The sequence below is a fragment of the Podarcis pityusensis genome (assembly GCF_964106645.2).
Source record: "Podarcis pityusensis genome assembly, chromosome: 5".
NCBI classification, from domain to species: Eukaryota; Metazoa; Chordata; class Lepidosauria; order Squamata; family Lacertidae; genus Podarcis; species Podarcis pityusensis.
In genome coordinates, this window is record NC_138032.1 from 30,498,168 (window position 1) to 30,525,855 (window position 27,688).

The window sequence follows — 27,688 nt, forward strand, 5'->3', positions numbered from 1 at the left end:
TGCCAGCCACATCAATGCTTAACATAGTAGATGGATTGTATCACATTTATTACACCTGTGCGCTGCCAGCTAATGTTGATGACCATAGTCCAGTGCTCTACAATGGAGATCATAGACGAGATGATGGTTGATAGTACAATATTGCTTCTATCTAGATCTGGTAAATAGTCTGTGGGTCTGAAAATGTAGAGGTATAAAGATGATCTTCTGACAGAAGGAACAGAATTCCTGAAACTCAAACAGAATGCTTGCTTTCACCAAACAAAAGACTCCTGAGCTAGGGACTCCCTTTCTGCAGTAAACTGAGAGGTGATTGTCTTCTACTGGGATTTAAAAATCACAAATGGGAGCCAAGCTGATGGAATCAGCTCAAGAAGCAGAAAGTCCGGCAGCCGTGTAGATTACACAGTTAATCCTCTAAAAATATGCTCTGTCCTTTTAAAGACAGAAGGGGCAGAGGGGGGTGAAATTGTGACCCCTCTTGAGGTCAAAGGGAATTTGTGATTGACTTGGATGGGGCCAAGATTTCACGCTTTCTCTCCAGCAGAAAATTCATATAGTTCTCCCAACAAAGTACTGTTATTGTAGCACTACTGCCCTACTAGTAGTTTCCCTACCAGAAGTAACCTAAATATTTTATTTTCTCATACGGTAGGATTAAACTCAGTTTTTTAAAATGTAGTTTCCATAACGATTCATGAGGCTTTCTTCTCAGTAGTGGAATGCCAAGCATCTATTTTCCTCTTGTGATGAAGCATTACAATGTATACAGAAAAACTTTGCTGCTCCAAAGCACATGACGTCACTCCAAAACAAACCCAAGGGAGGATACTGTGCTTAAAAGTGAATGCGAGAAGAACGTGCAGTTCCACGCCAGTCAAAGTATTACTTGGGACTGAGTGATAATGTGATACCCATGATAAATTGAACAGTAAAATAACCAACCCACCAAGTAGATTGGAGGGGATCCAAATGACCCACTGTTGTAATTTCTGGCTTCTACTTTCTTACGTTTCTAATTGCAAGAGGCAACATCAAAATTTTGTTGCTTTTCTTCAGCACACATTAAAAAAAAATCGTTTATTCTAATACTATGTGAAATTAGATGTTAATTTGCTGGATTAAAAAAGTAACTGATTAGTTGTGGTGCAATGGGTCAGTGCAGCTGGCTGTTAATCAGAAATGCTTAGTCCCCATTTTACTTAAGGGGAGAGTTATTGGGTCAAAGCCCATTAACAACCCGAATCCCACATGGTCTTGGAAGCCAGTCTGTTGATCTCAATAGAGCCCAATTTCCAAATTGTGCTTAGAATGTGCACTAGCTCAAGAACACCAGGATCTCACTTGGAAACAATCCAAATGGAATCAATGGAGCTTCAAAGTCAGTGGATGTGCAAGTCAGTCCTGGGGATCTTTAGTTAACTTTTTGGTCTGCCACGTCACATTAAAAAAAAAAATCTCTTAAGTGGGTTACAAAGTCCTAAAAATATGTTATTTATTATTGCATCTCACCTTTTCCTCCAAGGAGCACGAGGTGGTATGCGTGGCTCTGTATTTGCCTGTGGGTTAAACCACAGAGCCTAGGACTTGCCGATAAGAAGGTTGGCGGTTTGAATCCCCGCAACAGGGTGAGCTTCCATTGCTCGGTCCCTGCTCCTGCCAACCTAGCAACTCGAAAGCACGTCAAAGTGCAAGTAGGTAAATAGGTACCACTCCGGCGGGAAGGTAAACGGCGTTTCCATGTGCTGCTCTGGTTCTCCAGAAGCGGCTTAGTCATGCTGGCCACATGACCCGGAAGCTGTACACCGGCTCCCTCAGCCAATAAAGCGAGATGAGCGCCACAACCCCAGAGTCGGTCACGACTGGACCTAATGGTCAGGGGTCCCTTTGCCTTTACTTAACCCTGTGAAGTAGATTAGGTTGACCCAAGAGCTGAACTTCATGGTTGAGTGGGGACTTGAAACCTGTTCTGCTTCATCCTAGCCCAAACCCCAACCACTACACCTCAAATAAACATCACAAGTAAAAATCAAATTTTAAAAGAGAACAATTTTTAAAAGAGATGCACATATCCTCTTAAACATGAAACAAAAATGATAATAATAATATACTATTATACAAGGTGTGACTGGAAAGTTCGGTGAATGGTCACAGAAATCGGACAGTGATAAATATTTGAACATACAATTGGCATCGAAAACCCACGAAATGCTCACAATTGCGTACGGAGATGAAGTTGTAACTCGAAAGTCATGTGTGGTTTAAGCGTTTCCGTGAAGGGCGGCAAACCATCAAAGATAGCCCTTGGTCTGGCAGACCGTCAATGAGCAAATGTTGATCGGCATTTGACCGTCTGAATGATGGCAGAAGAATTGCATATTCTGCGTGAAATCGTTACTGAGGTTACTGAGTTGTCCCACCCTTCATATTCTCCCAATCTGACCCCACTGGATTTCTTTCTTTTTCCAAAACTGAAATCTTTACTGAAAGGTCACAGATTTTCTAACATTTTACATGTCCAAGCTGCTGTGATGAGGGAACTGAAAGCAGTCCAAAAAGAGGACTTTTCCAGAAGTTTCCAACAGTTCTACCAACGTTGTCAACAGTGCATTGTATCAGAGGGGGCCTACTTCGAAGGTCTGTAAGGTATGTAAGTTTGAATATTTCTCACTGTCCGGTTTCTGTGACCATTCACCAAACTTTCAGGTAACACCTTGTATAATCACTATAATAACTACTAGCAGATCCAAAATACTGTGGGGTGTGAAACACAGAGCAGTCAAATAAAACATTCCTAGAGTGGACATAAAAGGGGGTGTCTGGACCAGCCAGTCAGAACTTCCTGTTTCCTCCTGGGCTCGAACAGACATCCTCTACATGTAACCAGAGTTGGGCGTGACCTCACCAGTGCAGATAACAAAATAGCACAGGGGAGGCAGCCATCTCTCTCTCTGACTTATTCCTTGAAGAAGCAACATCTCCTTAGCCTGAGATGCTCTCAGCCAAGAGAGGACAAAGGAACTACAGCCATACCTCGGGTTAAATATGTTTCAGGTTGAGCGTTTTCAAGTTACGCTCCCTGGCGACCCGGAAGTAATGGAGCACGTTACTTCTGGGTTTCGCTGCTCGCGCATGCACAGACGCTCAAAATGACGTCACGCGCATGCGCAGAAGCGGCAAAATGCGACCCGTGCAGTCGCGTGTTATGTTCTACTCAGGGTGCGAACGGGGCTCCGGAACGGATCCTGTTCGCATCCAGAGGTACCACTGTACCTGCTTATGGGATAGATTCCACATTTATATATTTTGTAACCTAAGTCTGCCTTCTGGGATCCTTCTGTGAACAGAATGTGAGTAAACTATTTTATATACTTTTATACAAGACTTTGTTGTGTCTATTCTTTTAAGAGGGAATAAAGGGGAATTACCAGGAAACTTATTTTAGAGGCTTATGCAAGCCTGGCAATGAAGTTATCTGCTTTGCAATTTAAAAAAAGGGGAATGTTACTCTGCAAAATTATAGAACTTGTTATCACAAGTTGGGAAGGTTATAATTAAACAATATATCCTCTCCTGCCTCCCTGAACATTCCCACAAATACAACAGACACAACCAGCTCTACCCACCAAGTATACAAGCATGTATTTATGTAGAGCACCCTCACTTCTGTTGCTATCCATTCCTAAATTAAGCTCCCACCAAAAGGTGAGGTCAAATGACATCACCACCCTTCTGGAGCTCTCTTCTTTTCCCAGGCAGCACCCAGAATCTTCCCACCCCCAACGCCTCACCCATAAAGGCAACACACCAAGTAAGGGATGTGCAGCCCTTGCAGTGTAGCCAAAAAGGATAAGTTTGTAAATGGGAAGTGTTCCCAGCAAACCTCTCTCTCTCTTTTTACCCAGCAGTAAATCCCACCCAATTCAGTGAACTTTACGAAAGAAAGAAAACTCCCCATGGAAATAAAATGAGCTGATTCCACATTAGACAGGCCACGGAAGTTCAGAGACTTCCTTTTAAGTATTTTGCATGAGAAGGAAGGCAGCCCTCAGATGTTTACGTGAGGAAGTGTGACACCTTGCGCAATTTTAAGATCCTGTGCACACGACAGCTGCCATTCTGCACACTTACCAGGGAACCCTTGAATCCCGACTTGGGAGGAAGGCTGGATGTAAATATATTAAATAAATGTCAAAGAATCATAGAGTTGGAAGGCAGCACAAGGGTATTCTAGTCCAACCTGCTACAATGCAGGAATCTTTTGCTTATTGTGGGGCTCAAACCCATGGCCCTGAGATTAAGAGTCTCATGCTCTACTGACTGAATAATAATAATAATAATAATAATAATAGGGCTTCCTTCTGAGTAGAAATTATAGGACTGCTTTGCTACTTCTACTTAGGAAGAAACCATTATAAACCAGTATAAATAATATAAATATTCCCAGTGGTTTCTCTGAGAATAAAGTTAGGATTCTTGCTCATACATGGGATCTCTCTCTCTCTCTCTCATCTCTTGCTGAAAGATTGGGCAAAAGAGGTTTAAGAACAAGATGGTCCTATTGATTTGGAAGCAAGGCATCCTCAGAAAAAAGGGGGGAACGAGTGGGTGCATTTTGAGGAGGATTTCTTCCAATGTATCCATTTGTGTTTTTTATTATTTTGGTTTTTTTATGTGTAGCATTTATTTGAATAGCCCCCCCTACCCCCCAACAGGAGGAGGAATAGAAGGACTATTTTAGGGATCCTCGTCAGCGTTCATGTCACCATCGTCTGATTCTGCCCCAATCTGAATGATATTTGTAGGGACCCCCACAATTTCATCTCTGCGCTGTAATTTAATATGAAGACGCTGTTAGGAACTAAAAAACCAAAAACTTTCAAACATTATAGCCAACCAGGCCACGTTTGCCTATGATTTCGTTAGCCGTTCTTTAGAGCTTCCTTGCTGGTGAGCTGTTGCTTGATGCGGCCAGACTGTGTGCTCTTCAGCAATCCCTTCATGCCCTCAGTAGCCTTAGGAATTTCAGCAGGAGTTGGGGGAGCCAATTCAACTTTAGCATAGTACCAAAAGTGGCTAGGCGAGGTTTTGAATAAGTAATAGCAGCAGAGACAAGCTTGGGCCCTTTGGTGGTGATGGCCGTCGCCAGCTTCTGCGCCATCCCAAAAGCAAGCGGAGGACGGAGGAGGACCGGAGAGGAGGAGGAACCCAATGTATCCATTTGTGGTGTGACCAAACACAGCTTGTTTTTCTTCTGGTCTGCCCGTTGTGTTCCTTTTGTGATTTATTCTTTATTTTGGTTGCCCGCTGCGGTCTCGCTGCCTTTCTGCGAGAGACTAAAATAAACATTTTGAATTGGTTTGTGATTTCAGGTCGTGACCCCACTCCGAGATTCCACACCAGCCCGCCTTGGCGCTTCCATGCAGCTAGTCGGCGCTCTGCCCAGCAAACCAAACACCCATTCATAAACAGACTAGGTTCTTCAGCCCTGAGACAGCGCCGGAGATAAACTACACCGGCAGCGGCTACTGTTCTTGGGCTGGCCTCGCTTCTCGCACGGATCTCACTGCACCAAGGCTGCTCGAAGAAGGGCAGGAGGACATCACAGGCAGTAGCTGATTTAGTTCCGCGGACTGAAACAAACAAACAGGCAGACACAAAACCCAAAGGCAGAGCCTTTGGCTGGACCAGGGTGGATGTCAGCTTTAGCGTTACACAGATTTCTTCTTCAGGCAGAGGAGTTCAAAGCAAAGCACATTAGAGGTGGATGAGGATAGGCAACATTTTGCTAAGACCCTTCTTCAATCAGCCTATCTTGCAATTAAATAGCGCAGGGTCACTGACGCAGAGGAAAACATTGCGCGGCACTAATGCAAAGCAAATCGAAGAGATTTGCTTTAAAACACATCCACTTTAAAAGTATTCAAAAAACTTCGACGCAGTACTGACTCACGCTTCCTTTGTGTACCGTTTGCTAGCTTAATTTTTGGTGGCTTATCACAGACGGTCCTAGTCACACGGACGATAAGGTCTGACTGCAACATCAAGTGATGTCTTGCAGGTGTGACAGATTCGTTTCCCACCTAGAATTCGTTCTCCATCTAGAATAGTGCTCCAAATCCATTGATTGTCATCTGACTTTCGGACCTTAGGTCTTCAGTAGCCTTTGGTTTTGTGCATTTCGACTTCAAGTTCGCCTGTTTTCTAACCACTCCTTGAGGCATCCAAGCAGAAGTTTGCTTAATGGCCCTGTTAATGTCGAATTTGTTGAAATATTTATATTGCTTACAAAGTTATTCACAGTTTTTAATGGGAGTGTAAGAGTGCCAGCCTTCTCTTTGCAGGATTCTGCTTCATAAGTTATAAAAAATGTATTCTTAAAACATATGGTTACACAAGCAGCGCCTTATATAAGCCCTTTGTGGCCAATTGCCCTCTGATCTGCCCGCCAGAGAGTGGTTCGCAAGTGTTAAAATGTGAGACTCAAACCTTTCCAACGTTCAGTTAAAAGTGTCAACATGGCATTATAATATGTCAACGAAACAAAAAGTTGTAAGGGGTATTACCACACCAGTTAAGGATTAAAAGCAGCGGTTATTTTGGATGTGCTTCTAAAGCCCATTATCCACTTGCATGGGCTTTGTGACCACAGGAAGGGAAATACAGATCTAGAACACCACAGGCAGAGGTTTGCCTAAATATTGGGAATCATAGGTGGGGAGAGCCCTGTTTCACTCATGGGCTTCCTGTGGGAACGTTCAGGGAGGCAGGAGAGGATATATTGTTTAATTATATCCTTCCCAACTTGTGTTAACAAGTTCTACTATTTAGCAGAGTAACATTCCCCTTTTTAAACTTGTACAGTGGATAATGTCTTTGCCAGGCTTGTATAAGCCTCTAAAATAAGCTTCCTGATAATTCCCCTTTATTCCCTCATAAAAAGATTAGACACGACACAGTCTTGTATAAAAGTATAAAAGAGTTTACTCACACGCATTCTGTTCACAGATGGATCCCAGAAGGTAGACTTAAGTTACAAAATACATACACCTGGAATCTATCTCATAAGTCTAGTAGACCCAATCTGAGTCTCACAACTCAAGTTGATTAGTTTTTTGTTGCTGTATGAATTTCAAGAATCCCAGAGTTTGAGATTCAGTAGCACAGGTGTTAAAGAGGTGAAGTGTTGTGCTAAATTGACTCTTCTGCTGTGGCAAATGTAATCTCCCCTTTTTTTGCAGAGGTCAAGACCTGAGAGGAATAACAATGAGTTCACGAAAGTACTTGGGTGGATAACAAAAAACGCAAACTCACGGGGAAAATGTGGCAATCTGCCGTGGAACAACCCCCTTGAAGACAACGATAGCGGTTAATCAGACCTTGTTGCTGGTTGCGAAGGGGTCCCCATAACAGTTCAAGCTACAGGGCCCCCAAAATGTAGGTCCATCAGTGCACAAGCATCTGGCTGGGCATTGTGAGAAGAGGATGCTGGACCAGATGGATCTTTGACCTGATTCAGCAAGACCCTTCTTACTCTATAGGGAAGGCCAAACTTATGCACACATATACACTTACCCCACAGGCACTTTCATTCTACTTCACTCATCATTCACACACTTGCACACCCATCAGAGCATGAAAACACACACATGCAGCGCACATGTACAGCACAGTCTCTGGCTTATTTATTTATCGTGTTTATATCCCACCTTTGTTCCAAGAAGCTCAAGATGGAGTCCATTCTTCATCCCTACTTATTTATTTTCCACAACAACCTTGTGAGGTAGAAATAAATAAATAAAATTGTCCAGTAGCACCTTAGAGACCAGCTAAGTTTGTTCTGGGTAGAATCTGTGGGGTAGGTTAGGCTGAGAGGCAGTGACTGGCCCAGGGTTGCCCAGTGAGCTTCATGGCTGAGAGGGGATTCCAATAACCCTGGTCTCCCAGATCCTAGGAGATCTACTTACACCTAGATGGACATTATGCTGCTCACCAGTGCCAGGTGAAGAGCCTACTGGATCATACCAACGGCCCATCTAGCCCAACCTGTGGGAAACTTGCAAGCAGAATCCGAGCAGAACAGCACTCTCCCCTCCTTCGGTTACCAGGAAGTGGTATTCAGAAGCATTACAGTGGTACCTCGGGTTACAGAGGCTTCAGGTTACAGACTCCACTAACCCAGGAATAGTACCTCGGGTTAAGAACTTTGCTTCAGGATGAGAACAAAAATCGGGCAGTGGCAGCGTGGCGGCAGCAGGAGGCCCCATTAGCTAAAGTGGTACCTCAGGTTAAGAACAGTTTCAGGTTAAGGACGGACCTCCAGAACGAATTAAGTTCTTAACCCGAGGTACCACTGTACTGCCTTCCACCATGGACGCAGAGCATAGTCATCAATAGCCGTCTCCTCCAAGAATGTCTAAACCTCTTCTAAAGGTCCAAACCTCTTCTAAAGCCATCCAGGCCACCACTACCTTCTGTGGAAGTGAGTTCGTAGTTTAACTATGTGTTCCGTGAAGGTCTTTCTTTTCTCTGTCCTGACTCTTCCAACATTCCGCTGCATTGAATGACTACGAGTTCTAGAGAGGTAGTAAAACATTTCTCTGTCCTCTTTCTTCATGCCACGCATGATTTTATAAATACAGTTCGGCTGCCTAATTAAAACCCCGAATCTCCCCCATCGTTTGCGAATTTGAGCTCTGCAATCCGTCCAGCTTCTTTGCCCGCTCTCTCTCCCCCCCCCCCCCCCCAGTCTACAGGACCGCAGAAACCCTGCACGGCATTTTATCCCACTTAGCGTTGCCTACAGACGATCTCTATTTCCTCGCGTCCCACGCTCTCCTTTTCAAGACCAGCCTCTCCTAGGAATCGAACCAATATTCCACAGCGCTTCCTAGCCTGGATCTGCTTCAGGCATGATCCATTCTTCAAAGTGTGTCTGTAGAGGAAAGCTATTTCTATAAACTCTTTTCACCGGGTTGTTTTGCTCTGTGTTTTATTTACTGATGTTGCTATTTTAACGGCCGTGGGACTGTTTTATATATTTCGCAAAGGGCATAGATCTCTCATTTTGTCATGAAGCGGCCAATCCATCCATCGGTAAAATCCAGCCTCCTTTCCCTTTTCGCCTTGGAGCTGATGAGAGGGAAAGCGAGATTGGGGAGAGATTCTTTGGCAATTCTTTGCAACATATCTGGCTCCCCAATTGTGTCTCCGCTTGATTTCTTCGCTGATGATGGGATCCCGGAAGGCTCTTCACCCTTGAGCGCACCTGCCTTGTCCACAGCCCGCGAGCAACAGGGAAAGCCCAGCTAACCTCCTGTCTCTCTCTTATGACCAAGATGCTTCGGTTCCTGAGTTCTTCTTCTTCTTCTTCTTCTTCTTCTTCTTCTTCTTCTTCTTCTTCTTCTTCTTCTTCTTCTTCTTCTTCTTCTTCTTCAGCGAAGGCGGTCCTTCGAGGGAGCGCTGCGAAAGTGTGTCAGGGCCATAAAAGCGCGGGGCGCAAGCTTCAAAGGGCCCCCTGACGACTTCCCAACCTTTATTTATGTGGCTATTAATGCAATCTCCATCGCGCAGATATACATCTTTATCCTTTCAACTGATATGCTGGGAATCAATTAGATATGCAGATTACATTTCATAAGATCCCAAATGTTAATCTTCCCCCCACTTTTTTCTCTCTAGGTCCTGACTGTTAATTTTTTCCCCTTTCTTTCGCCATCTCATATTATGTTTCGGCAGTCGAGGGAGGTGAAAGGAACCCTCCGAACAATTAATCTTCGGGCTACTTGATTGAGAAGGACTTTTTTTTAAAAAAAGGCTAAAGGCAGGGGGAGAAGAAGGCTGGCTCCCCTCTCTTGGGGAGGGGGTGTCACATTTACTCGGGACGGGGAAACAGGGAGGGGAAGCGGGTTGCCTCTTAACCAGCCGGCGGCAGAGGGAAGGGCTGCGCGCTTTATGGGAGTCTATCCAGGAGAGTTTGGAATTCCAGCCCAATGGGTCGTGTTTGACTGGTCCCATGCAAAGGGCCTCGGGGTTCGGCAGGATTTATCCCTAAATATTTAGATTTCAGCCTTGGAAACATTTTCCTTCAAGCACACCCGGATTCTCATTCTCTCTCTCTCTCTCTCTCTCTCTCTCACACACACACACACACACACACACACACAAACCTGTACGTGTTGCTTATTTAGTTATATAGCTATTTCTATACCGCCTTCTCATTATGAAAAGTCATGGCTACCTACAGTAAAAGCATTTAAATAGCATAACATCCAGAATAAATGACCAGCACCGATTCCAATTCATTTTTTCAAAAATGATTGGATTTCAGTGGGGGCAGTGTTCGCAGTGGTCTGGCCAGTGTATAAGGGAGACCTTCAGGTGACCTGGTCCTAGGCATTTAGGATGTTCACAGTAATATCTGGAAGCTTAGCTTGGTAATGTATTGGCAGCCAGTCCAGTATTTGTGTTTGTATACACGCACACAAACACACACGCACTCTTTCTCACCTTTGAGACACCGAAACTCCAGGCGGGCATACAGCGGTATCTCAGGTTACAGACTCCGCTAACCCAGAAATAGTGCTTCAGGTTAAGAACTTTGCTTCAGGATGAGAACAGAAATCGTGCAGCGGTGGCGCAGCGGCAGCAGGAGGCCCCATTAGCTAAAGTGGTGCTTCAGGTTAAGAACAGTCTCAGGTTAAGTACGGACCTCCGGAACGAATTAAGTACTTAACCCGAGGTACCACTGTACTTGGTTGTTAAGCATTTTCCACCGAAACAAAGATGAGAGTTCCCCATTTAATGGCTCATGTAAACCTACACATTGTTACCTAAGACTGAGTTCTCTTGAACTCAAAGAAAGCAACTGTAGCCTAGTTCGTCCATTTAAAAAAACAAACCATCCAAAATACCTGGAAAACCATCACTCAAAAATCTGTCCTTTATTAGGACCAACCAAAATGTCACACACTTGTTGCAAGCTTTTGAGTATTTAAGGCTCTTACCGAAATAATTTAGACATAAACACGTTAAAAACTCATCAAACACTTCCCTTTCCGCCCCCAACGGGTTTTTTGGATAAAAAAAAAAATCGAGCGATTAGGATTTACTGAAAAGTTTTTCAGCTTTTTGATTTCTGTGGCGTCAGTTTTCTTGCGTTTTCTGCCTGCTGTGGAACTTGCAAGTGAAACCGGATCCTATCTGTGTATGTTCGCTGGAAACAAAGTTTCACTGAGTTCAGCAAGGCTTGCACCTAAAAGGGGTGCATAGGATTGAAGTTATGCAGCCTAATCATCATCATCATCATCATCATCATCATCATCCCTTCTACACGCTTGCCTCAAGGATATGTACCACGGCGATATACAATAAAAACAGAAAACGTTTAAAACACAAAACAGCCGTTATATTTAATACAGAACCAAAGTAATACAAATTAGACACTCCTGGAAAAGACTCATTTATCCAGCTGTCTTCAATTCTTCAATTGTTTCCGGAAAGTGAAGATAGCGGCCAGCGGACGCCTGTCATATCTGAACAGGAACATACTATTCCACAGAACAGGGACAGCCACACTAAAAGTCCTGCTCCGAGTTACTGTGGACTTCTGACATCTTTGCAACCTTTCAGGAGAAAGTTTCACACAGCGCTCTACTGAATATTTAAGAGATTCTGCATGTTTCCTCGGAAATAAGTCCCACTGAAATCAATGAGATTTATCCCGTTATAAGTGAGCATACGCTGCAGCTTTAGACAGCAATTCCATGCATATTTAAGGGAAAGTGTGCCTAGTTTATTCTATTTTCTAGAATAATTCAGGCTGTGCACAGGTAGTCTGTCCCGCACCAAAGAGCCTTTCTGTGTTTATTTTTTAAACAGTGACTGCAGACCTGTTCCTACTGCAACCAACAATTAAAATTACCATTTACCAGTCCTTTGGGATTGCACGTGGCCAGGGATTGCTTTATAAAGTTTCCTCTTGTTGTAAAACCTAAGTCAGTCCGCTGTCCTTGGAGGAAAGGTGCCCCCAACAGCCCAGACTGCAAATCTTTGTACACTTAAGAGTAAGCGCTGTTGAACTGGGATGCAAGGATACTCAGATCTCATATATACAGCCGTGTAAGAGTGCTTGGGGATTTCTAACGTACCATTCCTTGGACCGCAGGCCCCCTTTATTTCAATAGAACATGCGCCCTCAAGTGCGTTTTGGGACGCGAGCTGACGAAAGCATCGCACCAAAAGGACACATTCTCGGAAGGGAATCCCAATAAATCCGTGAGGTGTGTGTATTATCTTTGCCCTCAACCAGAGCCAGGCGAATGAGATCTGATATGTTGGGTATAACTGGAGTGATGGGTTCGATTGCTGGAGAAGATCGTCTCATTATGAAGAACGTAGGGAATTTATTATCTGGGCGCTGCAGGACGTGGCGAGGTTTGTCCCTCGGTGGCGCTTGATCGCGGCAAACGATCCAAGGACCGTTGCTCAAAAACCTCGTGCAGGGCCGGCCTGACGAATTTCCTGCTGCTTTTCCAGGCGAGGTTCCCTTTGAGGAGAGATGGTGCCACTTGACCGGAGTCATAAAAATGCCGCTAGCCTGGTGAGCGTCGGTTGGCTGTGGAAATTGACTTCGCTTGGAAACAGAGGGGTACCCTAAGACCGCTGCGCTCGTTTTATAGTCCGCTAATCATTACTTTCTGCAGAGAGGGGTCCATTTATCTCTCTCTCCCGCCCCCGCCCCACCCAATCCTGAAAAGGAATTTTTATTTGCAGGCTAAAGCCCAGATTCCAATGCATATGCTCCACGGAGAGTAGTAATGCTTTACGCACAGCTACATAATAATTACGTGATAAAACTAAGAGAGGGTAGCTGATCCCCCCCCCCCGTGAAGCTTGCTTTTCACACTGCCCTAAGGACGTTTACTCAGGATTCCCCGCTATGCATTTCAGTGAGTTTATATATATTTTGGGCTGAGATATTAACGTAAGGCTGCAACCTTATACACATTTACCAGGCATTAAGTCCAACTGAACTCAGTTTATGAGCGAATATTCTGAGGGTTACGCGGGTGGAATCTCAACAAGTGCCATAAGCTCAGACGTCTTAAATTGGCAATTGTCTCACTGATTTCAGACCAGGATATAATGTGAAAAACTGAACTGTGAAGCCTGAGCTTATGCCTAACTTGATGGAAGTAATTTCCACGGTGTTCAATACACACGCCCCCAAGTTAGTCTGCGTAGAATGGCAGAACTTAGTCCCTAGCTGTATATTTAGGGTCTGCTGTTTTCTGCTAGTTATGGATTTCCCCCTTCTGATTCCTTGCAAAAACTGTAATAAATAAAGAGAGGACATGCAGCTCCAGTGACAGTGCACTGCAAATATATTTGTGTGCATAGGATAGTCCTGTGCAAACTAATTCACACAAGCTTATGTATAAGGCCTGTTATATGCAGACTTACTTCCGAGTAAACATGGATAGACTTGGACAGCTTGCATTTCTTCAGCTCTTTTGCTCACAAAAGGTAAATCTGCAATCCATGCACATTTACTTTGGAGTAAACCCCACTCAATTAAGGTTGTAATCTTATACTCACTTACCTGGGAGTAAGTCCCATTGAAGCCCGTGAGGCTTAACTTCCATGTTTAAGAATAAGTTGTAAGTGGGACTTTTTTTAAAGTAAAGCTTGCATGGAACATCTTGAACATCTCATTGAACTCGGCGAAACTTTCGCATTTAATATCAGTTTGTAAACATATTTACCTGTGGAAGAAAACCAAAGAGTAGTAGATCCAATTAAATGGCATTAGTGTCAATGGAATTAACTTTCTAAGGCTGACTTTCCACCTAATAAACATGCATAGGGCTTGAGCTGTTATTGGTGGATCTATCTGGGAGTTAGACATGGTCAAATCTTGTTTGGAAGTCCTGTCCTAAAAATATTGCCTGGAAGTTTGTCCCGTTGAAATCAGTGAGCGTTACTTCCTCCAGATAAGATGTTTAATACAAAAGAGGACGCCGAATTTAAGATCAGCTTCCCAACTGCTCGATTGTTTTCCTGTTTACAGCTTCAGCCTCAGTGCTTGCAAATAACTGGGTGGCAGTGGTGGAGAGATTCCAAACCCTTGCCCCAATCCCAAACACGTTAACTTGGAAATTAAATTCCTATTGAGTCCAGTGGAACTGACTTCAAAGCGCGGGAGATTCATGCAATTTGCTGGGAGTCAAAAGTTAAACCTGCGTCTCAATTCCCACTACTGTTTACGACGCCGAAGCGTTTGGGGCGTGCAAGTCTAAGCAATGTGGCAGGGAAATCAAACTCTGTGGGACTGTTAGCTCCACGCAAACTTGCCGAGGATCGCTCGGCGTGCCTGAGAACGTTTAACCTGCAGATGGATCCAGGGTGTGATTTTTCAGAAGTCCAACATTCCAATCGTAAGTCAAGTCCAGCTTATTCCAATGCAATGAGACTTACTTCGCAGGAAGCTTGTACAGGATCCCTGTATGGAAACAGGACCAAAAGGTTTACATCTACTTAGCCCACCTTTAACCGGTTAATAGGGATGGTTGTGCTTCTTCATACACATAAATAAACGAAAATACGAAATCATTAGGCTGTGACCCTAAATAACAAAGGAGTAAGCCCCATTGATCTCAATGGGACTTACTTCCAAGTAAGCACTGATAGGGTTGGCAAATGTAGTTCCTCACCCTGCCGCCGCTGGGAATTCTTTCTAAAGTTCCTATTTCCTAATTTGAGGCAACTGGGTTCAGAGAAGTCTATGCTTCCTTAGGTAAAGGTAAAGGGACCCCTGACCATTAGGTCCAGTCGCGGAGGACTCTTGCACTTTGAGGTGCTTTCGAACTGCTAGGCTGGCAGGAGCTGGGACACGAGCAACGGGAGCTCACCCCGTCGCGGAGGATTCGAACCGCCAACCTTCTGATCGACAAGTCCTAGGCTCTGTGGTTTAACCCACAGCGCCACCAGCGTCCCCTATGTTTCCTTAGCAGGGTCCATTTGTTTGCACTGAAAACACCCACTTTTTTCGCTCAAATCGCAGCGTTAATTTCCTCTAGACGTTACACTTTCATTTGGGAGGCAGGAGCGACGTTTTCATACGTATTTAGGAAGCCAACGAAGTGAAGGCAAGCGCCGAACCAAAATAGCTTTAGCCAGCGCACGAAGAAATGCATCCACTTGCGCCCCAAGAGCTGCAGATCTGGGGGGGGGGGCGGAATCCCCATCAGCAACCCTTACTTTCAAAATAAACAAATAACTTTTAAAAGGTACTTTGCATGCCTTGTTTTTCATTCAGTCTGCCGTGAATCTATATCGTGGGATAAAAGCAGGAAATAAAAGGAGAGAGAAAAATGAGGGAGTCGCTCAAAAAGAAACACCCACAAAAGCAAACCAACATCCACCACGCTAAACGGTCCGCTAAACTACAACCAGTAATAACTAAGACTGAACTGAAATTGTGTGCTTACGATCCAGCTAAAACTAAGCTTCGAAAACTAAACGGGGGGGGGGGGCTTTCTAGGTGCATGTCTAACTCTCCCTTGAGATCAACATAAATTGAAAGTTCTTGACTTGGGCTATATTGTTTTCTGCGTGAGTTGTGCAATAAAGAGAGGCACGTTTCAGAATCGTGCTCTTCTCTTATAAAACTGCCTGGTCCATAAGGGAATCTTTCGCAGGACCAGCCACGCCAAATCTTTCTTTCTTCTTTGCAATCTAAAGCCTAAACGCAGCTACCCGGAAACAAGATTCCCTTAATTTTGAGGGGTGGGGATCTTACCTCCAAGTTAGCAACTGGAATTATTCTTTGCAAAAACTTACAGATGCTCCAAAGGTTAGGAGGCGGGAGGTGATTTGGCAGGTTATTCTTGTCCCGAACAGCTTAGAAGTTCCTTTATGCTAGACTTATATTTTTTTATTAAAGAAAAATCATGAGAAACTGGAATAGGAAAGCTTTCTGCTGTATTTGAGAGCGGGTGGGAAGCCTGCTAAATAGCATAATTGATATTTTTCCTTCCAACAGGGGAGAAACATACTAATGTTACCGTCCATAAATAATTGCCTGGGTGTTGTTAATAGCTCTAATTTTCCCTGCCCATTTGATGTGCTGCAGGTTTAATATTGAGCACTTACTAATCCAATTAAAAGTGCACCTGGCCTGGAAGAGCTCTATAATTAGCAGGAGCATTTTTAGCTATTTCCACTGGAAAGGCGTGAAATCCTCTCCGCTGGGCTAATATGGGGGTCCAGGCATTCGTGGCTAATCGTTCGCCTGGAATGTGAACAAGTTCCCGGGCAGGGGAAGAAGTTGAGCGACTTTTGTCTCCTCTTGGGAAATGAAAAGCCATAGGCCCAAGGGGGCCAGCCCTTTCTTCGCTCAAATAGCCGGGACGGGACGGGATCGGGTCCCCAGGATCTTGCTGGTGGCTTGGGGGCGGGGGAGAGAGGAGAAGATTTTTACGCACAGCAGGGGTAGCCAGAGCCATTCATGCCAAAGTGCACGGAGAATTCCAATGGAACGCCGGAGGGCCCGATTCAGCCAATGGGAGCCTTTCGAACGTCCCGAGGACTCCCTCCCGCACCGCGCTTCCTTGGTGTAATTGTTTTATTCGTTCACATTTTTTTTTGTTTAGGCAGCAGAAGCCTAAATAGAATATTTGCTTTTGGGGGAGGCCATCATTTCTCAGAGGTCTCCGTTTTCATTCACAATATTATCACCAACGACTCACCACAGATAGCCAATAACACACACAGAGAGACGATTCTTGGCATTTTTTCTCTGCAGAATGATGCTAAATGTGCTTGTTCCCCTTTTCCTCCCAACCCTCCCCTCCGGGTTTCGCAAACTTTCTGGTTGGTGGGGCAATTCTGAATCCCCATGAAATGAAACCCTTTCTTTGTGTCCCGTGAAAGGAACGTCTGGTTGTGTAAGACAAGCATAGTCGACAATTTGCCATGCACGGCCCTGGGAGGACGGGTCCACTTTGTCCGATGGGAAACTCGCGAAGGGATGTCTCCATCTAGCCGGTAGCCGGCCTCGTTTGGAAAACGTGAATAATTGTCCGGTCAGCCGTTCGTAGGACCACGAGACCATAGCCTTGCCCGGCTTCTTTTCACTTTGAGAAAGGGGAAGAGCCGAGCTGTTTATCTGGGATGCAGTCCTCGCATCATTAAAGCCAATGATAGAATTCCTATGACTGCATTGATTCTGGACTCCACTCAGAGTTCTTGATAATTAGATCACCGTAAGATTGTGCACAACAGACCTTCAGAAATTCAGATCTTATCCGTCCTGTCGTGAGGCTCCTCGGAAGGAAATTATCTGAAGGTTTCAGCCATACTTCTTGTTCAGAGTTTATGTCAGGGTTGATACCTCAGAAGTGAAGCCTTTGGTTATTTGCAAATGATCTGCAACTACAATCTGGCAGGTTGTACATATTCTGAATTTGCTAATTTATGGGGAGAAGCACTTAAATTAGAGACTTGTCTCCGGAGGAGATGGCCTTTACTGTTTTGGGGAAGATTATTAACCCTCTTCAGGCGTTATGCTGATAGTGGCAGCACCAGGAAATGAAAATTGGAGGGGGGGGGGATCATAGCTGTCAACTTTTTCCTTTTTTTGCGAGGAATCCTATTCGGAATAAGGGAATTTCCCTTTAAAAGGGGGAAACGTTGACAGCTATGGGGTGGACAGCAAAGTCAAAGTGTATTTCTAGGTGGGCGAGTAAGAAAAACAGCAGCACATGTTAATAACAAGAGTTCAGAAATGGAGCGGGGCACGTGTTGGGGGGGGAGGGGCTGTTTGCTGACATTGAATGTGAACACGCGATGAGAGGGGATGGGAGGGTTCGGCGCGAGTAGACCCTTCTGCTAGCGTCCACTCAGAGCGCGTAAACGTCTGAAAGGCGGCAGGGAAACCACGCGATCGAGAACCCTCCATATAGCGTGGAAGCCTGCGCAAGGTCTTACGCCCTGGCGTGTGAATAACTGTAGAAGCGCTCACACGTCTGGAGGGAGGATGCCTCAGAACGGGATCCAGAGAAGTGGAAGCCTGTGCTTGCGGAGGCTCCTTGTCTCCGAGTACACGTAGAGAGAAATTGTTCTAGAGGCCACGCCTCCACTCTCGCCTTATTTTATGTAAAGCGCTTTCAGATTTTGATGATTAAGCAGTATATAAATCCTGATAATTCCTCCCCAGCATATCGTTTGAAAAGGACTTCTGTAGCTATAAAATAGCCCCAATCAGTACAGTGGTACCTCGGGTTACATACGCTTCAGGTTACACACTCTGCTAACCTAGAAATAGTGCTTCAGGTTAAGAACTTTGCTTCAGGATAAGAACAGAAATCGTGCTCCGGCGGCGCGGCGGCAGCAGGAGGCCCCATTAGCTAAAGTGGTGCTTCAGGTTAAGAACAGTTTCAGGTTAAGTACGGACCTTCGGAACGAATTAAGTACTTAACCCGAGGTACCACTGTACTTGAATTTCACTTTCACCCGGGTTAACTCTTAGATAACATCCGCTGGAGTTCCAGAAAGACTGCTTTTAGGCTTGCAGTCCTAAGTCCCAGTGACCTTAGCAGGGGAGAGAATTAAGCGCCTGCTTAACTCTCTCGCCCATTAAAGTCCACGGAGCTTCAAGGTGCTTCAAGGTGGCCGAACTGCGCCCGCCTCCATTAGACAGGAGCTGCAATTCCCCATACGGATCATGAGGACCTGTTGCATGTCCATCTTAAAATCCAGCTTTGCCGCACAGATGCCCGGGCCTTTTCTCTTTATGTAACTACCGAATACAATCCTGAGCTTCTTGTAACAAACGGAAGGCCACTTGGAAAACGAGGCTTGAATTCCTGCATGCTGAGCTATAAAACTGCATGGAGACCTGCCGGAGACCGGCGCCCCCCTCTCCATTTTTTTGCGCTCGGAGGGGCCTGAAGGGCAATAATGTTCCAATTAGAAACTGCAGCTCCAGCCAAGCTCTGCTCTATGGAGCTATTCAGCAGCGTCGCGTTGCGCCTGGCACGGCTGGCGCGATCGTGGGGGAAGATATCTTAATGTTAGTGGTGGGGAGGGAGACCCGGCGGATTCAAGCGGGACGCAACAACAGCACAGGATCCCCGGAGCTGGCAGGCGGCTCACACCGGGCTTGGGGGTGGGGAACGAAGGGTGAGAGGCTGGTGGCCCACAGCGTGGCTCAGTGGCCACAGGCTCGGACCTAAGTGAAAAGGAGGCGGCGGTGAGAGTGAGCAATGCAGAGAGGACACTGTTGGGCAATCCGGTTCGCAGCCTGTTCCGGGCGTCGCGGCTTTCCTTGTGTGTAAATCCCTCCGGACGGATTTCCAGAGAAATGGGGTTAGGATCCAAGAAAGTGTTACTGGGACCTACACTCCTCACCTAACGCACCGGAAAACAAATCCCGGTATAATGAGCGTCTGCACCCGAGGGCCTTCTGGCGGTTCCCTCCCTGCGAGAAGTGAGGTTACAGGGAACCGGGCAGAGGGCCTTTTTGGTAGTGGCGCCAGCCCTGTGGAACGCCGTCCCATCAGATGTCAAGGAAATACACAACTATCTGACTTTTAGAAGACATCTGAAGTTTTTATTGTGTTTTTTAATATTCTGTTGGGAGCCGCCCAGAGTGGCTGGGGAAACCCAACCAGATGAACAGGGAATAATAATAATAATTTGAAAGGCTGGCCACTTCGAGGATGGGGCGAGTCTCTTTTCTGCTGCCCACAGTCCATGTGTTCTTCTAATGAGAAGAAAGTTGTTTTTCACTCACGCACTGGGAGGAACTTCTTGAGAGCTGTTCAGAAGGGATTGCCTTGGAAGGTGCTGGATCCTTCTTCCCCATATGTTTTTAAGCAGAGGCAGTAGAGGTGACTTTCAGGCAATGGGTTAGGCTAGAAGGTCTTTGAGGTCCCTTCCCACTATATGATTGTGTGATTTCAATGGAATCTACTTCAACAATGATTAAGATCGCATCCGGAACATGGAAATTCTGCCCGTTTCCAAGTACGTTGATTCAGAAATCATTTCCTGAATATTAATGGTAAATAGGCACAGGAACCTTATAATGCAATTCTAGGCATATTTACTCAAAAGCAGGTCCCACGCCGTTCAGTAGATCTTCCTTCCTGGTAAATATGCATAGGATTGCAGTCTACCAGCAGTCTTATGCATGGCTACTCAAGAGCATGTCCTGTTGAGTTCATTGAGCCTTACTGTCAGGTAAGTAAGTGTGTACAAGGTGATTTAAACCTTCATTGTGCTTTGAATTGGGCCGCTTCAATATAGTAAGAACCAACAACAGGATTGCAACCTTGCTTTATGGCACAGTGGGATATATAGGAAGCTTCCAATTAAATGTGTTTTGGAGAGGGGTAGAATCCAAAATTGCATTCTGCAGCAGGGTTCATTTCGTCTGGGGCTTCACTGTAATAGAAGGGACACTTTCATTTTATGTGTAAGTTTTGGGCATAACTTTTTACGCCCGAGCTGCCCAATTCTACCGTTCACGAGTTTGAATTTCAGTGTTCTTTTAAGGCAAATGCAGACTTTCTTCCGACCTGTGCTTTGGGCCTGTCGGCTGGAGGGGGGATGGGCACTTCTGGGAGCTAATTAAAGAACAGAGGTCACAACAACCCACCTGGAGATTCTCATCCACGAGCCCCAAAGGAAATATTGGAGCTTGCGCAAGAGTACTAGCAGGTCGTATTCATTTCAATGCCAGAGGGTGGGGAGTTAGGCAGGATCGCTTCCCGAAGCACTGTGTCCAAACCGGAACCAGCTTAGTTTGGCTTTTAAGGGGCAGCCAAATTTGGTTCAGAGTTGGTTTTGCACAGGCAAGGTAAGGTGGCCTGGCAAGATGACTCCCTTTCATTATCTCTGCAGGATCAATTGTGATGAGCTTATGTTATACACGCAGACAACCCCCCCCCCCCAACACACACACCAGGCGAATAATATAGATCTCGGCGTTGGGAGCAATGAGATGTCATTAGGGCGGAACTAATAGTAAATTAAAACAATTTTCTTTTTAAAACGGTGGAAGACAGAGGAACAATATACCGCACTTCCAGCTTTTCAGGCTTTCCGATGCAACTAAATTGCAAGGAAATCAATGGGGATTTCGTGTCACGTAAATAGTTGAGGATCAAGATGGAGAGCTGACGATTTACTTTCAAGTTAATAGCTGAGGATGGAGAGTTGACGAATCTGTTGACGAGTCTATATATGCTAGGTGTATAACACGCGCTCTGGTTCCATTCCTTTAACGCACGTCTGATATCTGCGCACTTCAGGCTGAAACGCAGGCAACAGTCTATGCACTCTTACTGGGGAGTAAGTCTCATTTAATTCAACAAGACTTCCTTCCGACTAAACATCAGTAGAATCCCGGCTGCATATTGATCTGTATCGATCGGGAATCGTAAAACAAAACAAAACAAAAAACACATTGGGAGTTCTGTTGACTTCAATAGGACTACTCTGAATCAAATCAGTTAATAATTGCTGCCATTTAGAGTTCGTATAGTGCAATCCCCCCCCCAAATGTTCATAGGTGTAGTAATTACCCTGTGTGCGCGCCCATGTGCTTGAGTTGGTTAAAAAATAAAACGACATCACACCCATGGAAAGGAAGATGATTTTCCTTTAGTCACAGTGTTGACGAGGAACACGGAAATAATGTATGGGGAGATATTTTCTGCGCAATGGAGGATCACTGGGGCTTATAAACACCTAGGAGTAAGTCCCAGGTGAGTCCCTTGGCCCCCTGGGGCTTACTTCTGAGTAGACATAGATGAGATTTCACTGTAAGGCTGCAATCCTATGCACACTTTATGAGGTGTAAGTCCCAGTGGCGTTACACCTCTAGGACTGTGCTATTAATTCAGCAGCTCTGAAATCAATGTTTGGCATCCACCCTGATCTTAAACGCAATTCGGTTCGATGGAAACTGCTTCCAAACAAACAATGTGTCTCAATTCAGTTCACATGTATTCACTATCCTGGCGCTTCAAGATCTGTTGCCTGGGCCCTTCAAGCAATACGGTTCTCACATGATCACTCAGTCGCTTTCAAATGCCGTGGCAAAAACAGGAGGGCTCGAGTAAAACTTGGGGATTTTCAGAAAAGGCTAGAGGCGTGTTTTTCGAAACTTAATAAAAAGCGATCTTTGCAAACCAGTGTTGCGCGCAGGTAGGTTGGAAAATTCGAAGTATTTTGTGAAGCAACAATTCTTCTACCATGGCGTATTTCCCAGATCCGGTTAGTTTCCCCGACTGCCCTAGGGTGCCTGTGGAAGAACAAGGCACAGGCACTTCCATCCTAAATCCGCTACTTGGGAGTAAAGGCCATGCTTGGATTGGGTCTGCTCTCAGGCCATGCTATGTGGACGACAGCAAAAATAACGGCAGGTTTTATTTCTTTTTCAACTTTTGTGAAAAATATATTTAGGGGCACATTTTCCTTACTTTTCATTACCTTTCAGGGCCTGGTTAGCGCTTTGTAACGTACAAAAGCCACACATCAATACAGTGTTCTACGAATGCGTCCCTCTTAAAAGTGGCTAATAATCTGCTGTACCTTTATCTGTTTACGAATTCTGTGATTTTGAGAGGCACCGGTCGGGAGACTTTTAACTAGGAAAGCAAAATATATTTAAGGCAAAATAAACGCGCGCACCCGCGAGCGCACGCACCCATATAATAATGACTAGACTCACATTGCATTGGCTTCAGTACTTTGAAAAAACCCCCACCGTACACTGGACTCCTTTTGCACATGGACTCCTTTTAAGTTATCACTGGGGGAGGAACTGACCCGCCTTTTAAAGACTTCTACCAGCTTTTACTTTATTCTATATTTACGGGTAACTTTTCATTGTATGACTGGAAGAAAACCGGGCAAACAGAAATTATAAAATGTATCATAAGTTGAGGAGTATGGTGGGGAGGGACTTGAAGCCTAAAACTCATTGTTTCCTTTATTTCAAAGGGGGGGAAACCTGAACGATTCTCATCCTTTTGATTGATTAAGGTCTTGAATAACTTGAGGCTTGAGAGTGACAGTTACTGAATAGACTATTGCAAATAAAAAAAGCCCTGTGGAAAGCCGGGCTGGCACTTCAGAGTGCAAAGGAGGCGAGTTTGCTGGCACTTACTAAGTTATAAATAAAAGGACATGCACAATAGTACCTTCTTTAAAGACAGACAGTCTTTACAACACTCCTGGCGTCATATCCTGCTGTGGTCACTTCAGCTCCTAGTCAGTCTTTTCTCTCCCTCTTTCTTTTTCTTTTTTCTTTTTTTTAAAAAAAACCCTTCCCCTCCCCCAGCAGTTTAGTTTCAATGCTATAATAAATTCCTGGGAAGATCTGCTTCTTAGCAAAGTTCACTTTGGCAAACATATATAGGAATGTGCAATATATATGTGTGTGTGTATATATATATACAGCACACGGCCCCGTAAATATGCACAAAGACCAATTCCTACCTATCTTTCCAGTTTTAAAAAGCAAGAATCCGTTTGGGAGGATCTATAAAGATTCCTGTTGCCGCCGTCGCTGTCTTGGTTTTTGTTTTGTTTTTAAAAATACGATTGCACCAAAAGCTGGGTTTCCACTCCCTCCAAATGCTGCTTTGAAAAGTTTGAAAACAGAAGGGAGGGGGTTGAGTGGGGGCTAAGTAAGAGAGAGAGAGAGAGAGAGAGTTTTGCTGGATGCCAGACACACGCCCAGGGGAATCTAGTCTGGAGTTTGAAAGGACAAAGGATAGTCTCGAGAGAAACGCTGGAGTTTCTCTTGAGTTTCCCTGCGTACAGCTGCGCATTTACAACCTCTCCGCAGAAGAAAGAAAAGGTGGCCCAGAAAGAGAGAGGCAGAGAGGCAGAGAAAGACTCTGACTTCAAGCCATGCAAGAGGTTGGCTACTTCCTCATTGTAATCTCTCGCACAGTGGCATTGTGCCAAGAGGAGTTGTAAAAAAAAAGGAGAAAAAAGGAAGGGACCGTCCTTCCCCCCACCTTCTCCTCCTCCTCCTCCCTCCTCCGCCGCTTCCCTCCCCTGCTCCTCTTGCATTTTCTCCTGTCCAGCCATTCTCTGAAAGAAAAGGCACTTCATCAAGGGAAGAGAGAGGCAAATCCCGGGTCACCCTCCTAAGCCGGAGCCCTTCGATTGTCAGGAGGAGAAGAGAAAGTTGGCGCTGTCGTCCAATCAGCTCGTGTCTTCTCCAGACGGGACAGTCTCCAGGCTGGCCAATCGCGGCGCAGAGATCCTAAGGAAGCTTGGGGTGAAAGAACTAATAAATACTCCGGAGCGGAGCTTCCTTTCACTTCGTATCAACAACAGGAAGAAATCATTCCTGCCACTCAAGCCCAGTTCGTAGCAAAGTGAGCTCATCCCACGGCAGGGACCAGGCACCTCGCGGCTTCCTCGGCAGCCTTTTTCTCCGGGCAAAACTTTCCCCACCTCCTTTTCCTTGCTCACTCTCTCTTTCCCTCGCTCTCACTTTCTCTCTCGGCCACATCTTTGCCTCGAGATACCACGTTTGATTGAGAAACAGACCAGGGACAACGACCCCCCTTCCCCCCTTCCCATAGCTTTATCCCTTCCCCCTTTTCTCCTTCCCATCCTTTTTATTAATATCTTTTTTAACAACAACAACAACAACAACAACAACAACAAATCTACTCGATTCATTCTCTGCGGATCTTTTCCCAGAGCTGATCTGCGTTTGCCCTTTCCTCTTAACCTCCGCCATACCTGGATATAATACGCTGAAAGAGAGTCAAGCTGCCCTCAAAATGACAAGTCTGGGTGGAGCTGTCCCAAGGATGATGCGACCAGCTCCCGGACAGAATTATCCTCGCAGCGGGTTCCCATTAGAAGGTAAGACCGTGGAGCAGGAAAATGGGATGTTGGGGTGGGGTGGGGGTGGGGAGGAGGGGGGGGGGAATCTGTGGCCTGCTTTGGTGCCAATGAGGCCGACTTGGGTATGCCTGGCTGTGGACCTGAACTCCTGAGTTTCTTGGAGTTGAGGAAAAACAAATTGATGTGCACACGCTTAAAAAGGAGCGGGTCGTGAGCAAGAGAGAAGGTTTCAGCTGCCATTGTAGGCACGCTTCCTGGGAAGTAGGTGCCAGCGAAATTAACAGGGATTCCTTTCCAAGGAGACTGGATTGGAGCGTAGCCTAGTTTCAACAGCATGGAAAAGCACAGACAGGAATGTCCTCCTTTCTCGACACACCCACGAATTATACGCATTACTTTTTCGTCAACTTTATTTTCGTCAAATTTGGGGGGGGGGGGGAGGAGAGAAGATAGGGAAAAAACCCAGGAAGGTCACTGGAGAAGGCAGAGGCAGCGCAGATTCCAAACGAGTTTATTTCCCTCTTTGCTTTTCATGTGGGTTTCACTTGGAGGGTGGAATTGTCACCTGGCTGGTAAGCGTTGTAGGTGAGCGAGTCACTAAACCTGGTCGCAGTGTCAGAGCAGGAGGACACCCAAATTTCTAACTCCGCCAGAAACTCCCTTGCATAAGGGAAGTTTACAGGACTTTCCTCCGGCTCTGCCTTTACAAGCACAAGCCAGTAATGCCACCACAAAACTAGCAATTCCAACGACTACTGTTTAGGGACAGTAATAGGTAGAAAAACGCCTTAAGTGCTGTCAAGCAACTCAGCTCAAACTCTCACTTTCGTGCATGTGGGCACACACCCGCGCAACACGCAGCAGGATTCGTGTGAACCTTCGCAATTTGTTCAAAACATGTCAAGAAACTCCCTTCCATTAATTGAATCTTAAGAGCTTTCCAACTAGGATTTCATTATTAAATGTGGGGGACTTTTCTGTTCCCTCTTGCAAGAGAGACTGAAAACAGGTGGGATCTTTTCCCAGCCTGTTGATTTTCGTATAATCAGCTCAGACAGGACCCAAGGAAGTTGGCAACTCTTCAGCGAGTTTATGAAAACGTTAAAGGTGGTTAAGCAAGCGATGAAACAATACTGTACAAATTGTTTCTGGGCGAAACGAGTCAGTGTGATCTGGAGAAGCGATGCACAAGCAGGTGGGCAAGAAAGAGAACTAATCGGAAACAAGCAAACAAATAAACAAAACACCAAACGTCTTTCGAAATCGGGTTTTCGTGTGACTCTTAATATTAACATTTCTATTCCTCTCCCAAACGCATGTTACCTACCACTTCCCTTCCAAAACTGCCCCGACATATGAAACGCAAACAATATAAGTAAATATTAAAGTTGTGGGGTTTTTTATTTTAAAAAAGACTGTGTTTATTCAAAATGGGGCAGATTGTCACATTCTAGCAGACTTCAGGAGACCCGTGGTCAAATGTCTACGATGCTTAGATTCTTCCTACAGTGAGAAGCAGGAGCACCAGTTGCAGAAAAGTTGCTGTTACTTATATTTACCCTCTTTTCTGGATCTTTTTGAATCATAAATTGCTTCTTTTGAGGGGGGAATTGGGGATACTCCGATTACTTAGAGCACTTGTCAACACTGTATGTTTTCCTTCCGAGGAAAAGAAAGAGCGATTTAAAAGAAGGAAAATACCTGCGGTAGCCAAAGACTTCCAAACGCAAACCGCGGCTTGTCTTAGGGAGTTTTCAACCTAGGAAGAAATATTTATTGAACTGATACCCAAAGCACTTTTTCTCGGAAGAAAATTCAGTGGAAGCCGACCGAGAGTAAATATAACCTTCGCGGTTCGGTTTTTAAAACCGATCAAAATGCCCCAGAACTACATATCTCTTACAGATATAAGAAAGTCCACAGTTTTGCCACGGCTTAGCCTCTGTTTGCTACGACAGAGACAGGAAACGGTATCAGGGAGTAACTACCGGTAACCCGTTTGTTAACCAATCCTGAACACGTGCGCGAAAAGTTCCAAGCGAAAGTGTTTCAGGATCCGTGTGCCAGGCTCAAACGATGCCACCAATCGCAAGAGGGAGGGAAAGCTGCCTGGAACGCGCGTCTCTCTGTGTCGTGTGTAACTGTCGCTGTACCTTGGTTGTACGTGAGGTAGGCAGTTCAGATACCGAAGGAGCCTTCTCTTCTTTGTCCCCCTTCTGTCCAGTGTCGACTCCGCTGGGCCAAGGCCGAGTCAACCAGCTCGGGGGCGTCTTCATCAACGGCCGGCCTCTGCCCAACCACATCCGCCACAAGATCGTGGAGATGGCTCACCACGGGATCAGGCCGTGCGTCATCTCTCGCCAGCTGCGAGTCTCGCACGGCTGCGTCTCCAAGATCCTCTGCAGGTACCAGGAGACCGGCTCCATCCGGCCGGGGGCAATCGGAGGCAGCAAACCCAAGGTGAGGAAGGCGCAGTGCCGCCAGATCAGGCGAGGGGGGGGGGGGGGGAATTGGCGGGGCAGCTTCGGGTCCTGAAGAACTCAGTTGCGCTTTTATTCAGAATCTGGTCAATCCAAAGGCCTACAAAATGGGTGCATCACCCTCTCCGTCCCTTCCAGTGCATGCTCCCGGGCGCGTGGGATCTTGTAGCAAGACATCCGGATTGGGATTATATGGAATAAGAAAGGACTGGGTGGTTCTGTTAATTAAGGGGGGCGGGGGACAGACGTGCAGAACTTCAGCTCTAAAGTTCCAACCAGTTCTGACCTCCTTGGCTAGCGCACAGGTCCACGTTGGTGCA

At 45.6% G+C, this 27,688-nt stretch overlaps 1 protein-coding gene and 1 long non-coding RNA gene across 5 annotated transcripts in view; one reads left to right on the forward strand and one right to left on the reverse strand.

Annotated features, from left to right (window-relative positions):
- LOC308477930 lies at nt 1–27,169 on the reverse strand. Of its 2 annotated transcripts, XR_013986764.1 has the most exons (4): nt 27,042–27,169; nt 26,590–26,647; nt 13,604–13,766; nt 1–177 (listed from the first exon to the last, which is right to left on the reverse strand). It is a non-coding gene; the product is annotated as an uncharacterized lncRNA (long non-coding RNA). The 2 variants fall into 2 exon arrangements; XR_013986765.1 differs by lacking the exons at nt 26,590–26,647; nt 27,042–27,169 and adding an exon at nt 18,807–18,923.
- PAX3 (paired box 3) overlaps nt 24,125–27,688 on the forward strand; it is a 104,492-nt gene continuing 100,928 nt past the window's right edge. For 2 of the 3 annotated variants that reach the window (XM_081006946.1, XM_081006947.1), the window contains exons 1-2: nt 24,129–24,906; nt 27,113–27,348. In XM_081006946.1, the coding sequence (XP_080863072.1) occupies nt 24,822–24,906; nt 27,113–27,348 (321 nt within the window). In that variant the 5' untranslated portion in view covers nt 24,129–24,821. Of the gene's footprint in view, nt 24,907–27,112; nt 27,349–27,688 lie in introns of all 3 variants that reach the window. The other variant, XM_081006948.1, reaches the window with a different exon arrangement.